The sequence below is a fragment of the Etheostoma spectabile genome, chromosome 3, assembly GCF_008692095.1.
Source record: "Etheostoma spectabile isolate EspeVRDwgs_2016 chromosome 3, UIUC_Espe_1.0, whole genome shotgun sequence".
NCBI lineage: Eukaryota > Metazoa > Chordata > Actinopteri > Perciformes > Percidae > Etheostoma > Etheostoma spectabile.
Window position 1 is genome coordinate 28,800,675 of NC_045735.1, and position 4,143 is coordinate 28,804,817.

Below are 4,143 nucleotides of genomic sequence, written 5' to 3' on the forward strand. Positions count from 1 at the left end.
GGGGGGGGGGTCAAAAGGTACTCACTCTGCGTCTGAAGTGGCTTCTTTCTGGAGTTTGGCTCTCGCTGTGGCTGACAGGTTCAATTCTCCTCCTGGAGAAAGAGAGGGAGACGGAGAGATTAAGAGGTGAGTGAGTCTGGAAGAAAAGAGAGAGTGGTGTGCTAAAGAGTGACTGAGTAAAGGGAAGAGATGTCACAGGAGAAAAGGAATAAGACGGGGGTAGATTTGGGGAACAAACAGAGACAGTATGGACAGGTATCGAGAGCAGTGGGAGAGTTCAAGGCTTCAGTCTTCTCTTACCTCTGAGATAATTCACAAGGTACAGCATCACCACGGCCATCAGCGCAACTGCAAGAAATCAGTAACGTGTTGTCACTCAAAAGTGTCTAGCAGGAGTTGGAAAGACCGTAATCTCATAAACAACACACACAAACGAGACAGAAATTACTGACAGCAGAGGCAGATGCAGAAAAACATTTCCAAAAACAGGTATCCTCTGGTGTCTAGGATGGCTCCGGCTGCCATGGCAACGAGAGCGAGTCCCAGGTTCTGGATCGACTGCATGCTGGTGGACGAAGGCAACATCGGTGTCAGTGAAAGATCAGTCGTAGAATTGGTTTGCAAAAGCAAGGGAGGACTCGCAAACCGAGAACAAAAGACGAGATTTAGGTACGAGTCTGGATTTTGAATGTTTCTATTTGATGCATTACAGGGCTTACAGACATATATACAAATATGCATGGGGTGCAAAAGTGCAAAGGTTTCAGTCCACGCTGAACTGTCCTCAGTGCATGATGAGGCGTAAAGATGAGTCAGCCTATATATAAGGGACTCTACAAGTGCACCTTCCTCTGGGGCCTGGCCACGAGGAATGTATCGAATACATTTAACATCCAGAGTCTAGTGTAAATCTCCTTTTTTTGATCTGTGTGTGCGAGTCCACCGTTGCTGCACCATCAGCCATGACATTGCCATCAAAAGGTGCATACAAGCCGTAAGCCGTCCCGAGCTGATGCTCCGGTACCACAAAGGCCACCATGGGCCACAGTGCACAGGCCAGCAAGGAGTAGGAGACACCCAGCAGGGACTGGAAAACAACAGAGGACACACATGCAGTCGCTCATTTTATTATGTTTGGGCTCTCCAAATAATTCCTTGGTATGACGAATTGCCTAAAATAGCTTGTTTATTGTTTCATGCAAATATGCATTAACACTCTAACCTGGAAATTAAGAAATGGTGCTATTTAATATATTCTTATTCCATTCTTAAGGCAAAACCCTGTTCTTAATTACATATTCAACTCATACGGCTATGCAGTAGTTTTTTTTATTTTAAATATAAAGTGTCTTTATATGCAGGCACACTCAACACAACAGATTTGTAACTAGAAGTAGGACAAAAATTCAACAAGACTTTCTGTCTTTAGGAACTAGTATCCACACCCACTATGACTCACGATTCTTCCATCTCACTTGGACACCGCTAACCTAACAGCGATTTAACGATAGAACAATTCCTTCATTCAACTCATCCTACGAATCTTTAGAAATGTTCAAAATAAGACTTTGGTGTATAAAAAGGTTGCCAGGGGCATTACCATGGCAATCCATGGGTTCCAGAAGGTGAAGGCCAGCATCATGTGAGCGACGAGTGTGGCGACCACGGCGATCATGACCCAAACCACATTCCTCCCCGTTTTATCAACCATGAAGCCCAGAAGTGGAGATGCAGGGGCCGAGATGATGTACACAATACTGGCAAAGACAGAAGGGCAGTCAGCTGTGATGACTGGAATCTAAACCAATTTCAATGTTATCCTGGTTAAGGACAGAAATCGGAAAATCTAAAGACAATCCGTCTGCTGAAGTCGGCCTCCAGGAGTGTGATACCAAGTTATTTGGCTTACGTTGTACGTGATATTAAAAGTCTACTAGTTTATATAATAGGGGTAGGAAAAATAAATAAATAATCGATATAGCATAGTATCGCGATAGTTTCAGTGGCAATACTGTATCGATACACAGGCCAAGTATCAATCTTTTAATATAAATGTGTTGTCAGTTTGTCTGCTCAACAATCCCATTTTGCAGCAATGAAATTGACGTGAGATGAACAAACTGAGAAATTTATCTTTTTAGATAAAACAGATGTTGACAAAGTTTCCTTTTGGGGACATCATTTGAAATTGGGAAATATTAGAAGTTGGAAAAAAAAAGGTTATAACTTGCAATATAATCGCAGAATATTGCAATATATTTAAAATCTCAATAATATTGTGTCGCGGCTAAGTATCGTGATGATATCGAATCGAGCGTCTGGTGATTCCCCCCCCCCCCCCCCCCCCCCCCCCCACTACATAAACAACGTTCCGGGATGGTGCCGCCAGAAATTCCACCGTATGTCCCTCATTCCGGCCATATGTCCGTTGCCTTGGGCTTTCTTTGTTTTTGCCATTTTAAACTGTGGTGGATTTCTGAGGACTGTGGTTAACTGCTCCTCAGATCTCTGCAGGGTAAATCCAGACAGCTAGCTGGACTATCTGTCCAATCTGAGTTTTCTGTACGACTAAAACAACTTGTTGTTCCACCAAGACAAGTTCTATCCAGTGGCTATTTTGCAGCGGCACCGTGGCTCCGCTCGCCACCAACTGGTGGACTAAAAGTCTTCTAACATGTTTCCAGTTTCAGGTAGCTGTAGGAACATTTCTCAGCTAAAACTCTGCTTTTGCCAGTCTGAAAAAGCAATTTGGGAAGTCATTCGTTAGAATAAGAAACACACAGACAACAAATAAGATAGATCAACAACGGGAGACTATGGTGTTAGAGGCTTAAGGTAGAAGGGCCTCGGTGGCCTATTACAACTGATCTGAGTTACCTGTTAACAGCTCTGGCTTCAGCCGGGGAGAAGTTGAATTTTTCAATGAAGAACACCCTGTAAATAAAAAGACAAGATGCTGGGCTCACAGTACAGTGCTGCTCAACATTTTTATTGATGTGAGGACAAGAGAAGGGGAAATCAAGTTGACTCCTGCGGCAGGTAGCTCTCGGCCTTCAATACATTGTTTTCTGCCCAATTTGCATAACAAGTATTTGCTCTGTAAGCACCGACCCTCAGTGGAAACACCATGTCAGTTGCTAAGTGATTTAAGAGTGCCTTTCAGAGAAGGAAATGCAGGTCGTGATAGCTTCAATTGGTTTCTTTCACTGCAAACCCATTTGTCAAACCTCTTTCCATTTCCAACTGTCTCCCTACCGTACACACCATTGTGAGGTTGCACTGTTGAATGTTCCTTGTTCAAACACAGGCATTGTACAAATGTAATGCAAGTTCTCCATTTAATTCAACCTGAATGATTTAGCCATAAAACCACCTTGAAGTGAATTCTAATTTTTCTTTACTTAAGGACGATTAAGGCTCAAGATATTTTCATCAAGCACTAACACAAATGCTGTTCCACCATTTCAGCATGCACAGCCCTTATTTTCAGAATTAGTATGCAATTTTAGCATCTCCCAATTTTCTCTGTTGGACTGAAGTTTTGTGGGAATAAGAAAATCTGGTGATGATTGTCGGCACTTAAGAGTTGCAAATGTCCCAAATGTTCAAATTTTTCACAGGGAAGAAGTCAAAGGGGAAGGTCGGCGATATTCAAATCAAGTTTCTCCATATACAGCATGTGCCCCATATGTGTATTAATACGCTGATAAACAGTCTACACTACACTATTTGCTCCTTTGTGAGCGGTGTTTGCTATAAACTACTTCAACTGGGAAATTGCTTAGCTTTTTCTTCTTCTTTTTTTTTTAAGTGAAAACGATATACACAGAGATGGGTTGGAAGTCAAACAGCATTGGTGGTTATGTTCTTATCATGGGATTTGTTGACATTAGAAAAATCCACAAAGCGGTCATTTTATTAAATACACCTGTACAATCTAATATAACAACCCTACCATGACTTTTATGTTTACAAAGCTCATAATGTTCAGTAATTGGAGACATCGTAAGAAATGTGTCAATACAGTTATATTACTGAGATCCAAGTTAAAGGTGGTGTTCTGCTGGAGTATTTTACACATGGAGAGGTGTTTCTACTTTTTTGACCTCCCTGTCTACATATATTGGGGGGGGGGGGGGGGGG

At 42.2% G+C, this 4,143-nt stretch overlaps 1 protein-coding gene and 1 long non-coding RNA gene across 5 annotated transcripts in view; one reads left to right on the top strand and one right to left on the bottom strand.

Annotated features, from left to right (window-relative positions):
* Positions 1 to 4,143, top strand: part of LOC116674016 (uncharacterized) — an 18,029-nt gene that overhangs the window by 12,344 nt on the left and 1,542 nt on the right. The window contains exon 2 of the long non-coding RNA XR_004327940.1: positions 3,308 to 3,312. This is a non-coding gene — a long non-coding RNA (uncharacterized LOC116674016). The remainder of the gene's footprint in view (positions 1 to 3,307; positions 3,313 to 4,143) is intronic.
* Positions 1 to 4,143, bottom strand: part of mfsd1 (major facilitator superfamily domain containing 1) — a 13,695-nt gene that overhangs the window by 3,557 nt on the left and 5,995 nt on the right. For 2 of the 4 annotated variants that reach the window (XM_032506449.1, XM_032506466.1), the window contains exons 10-15: positions 2,878 to 2,934; positions 1,601 to 1,757; positions 990 to 1,087; positions 453 to 565; positions 301 to 348; positions 26 to 92 (exon numbers count right to left, since the gene is read on the bottom strand). In XM_032506449.1, coding sequence (XP_032362340.1) covers positions 26 to 92; positions 301 to 348; positions 453 to 565; positions 990 to 1,087; positions 1,601 to 1,757; positions 2,878 to 2,934 — 540 coding nt within the window. Of the gene's footprint in view, positions 1 to 21; positions 93 to 300; positions 349 to 452; positions 566 to 989; positions 1,088 to 1,600; positions 1,758 to 2,877; positions 2,935 to 4,143 lie in introns of all 4 variants that reach the window. The other 2 variants (XM_032506473.1, XM_032506457.1) reach the window with 1 other exon arrangement.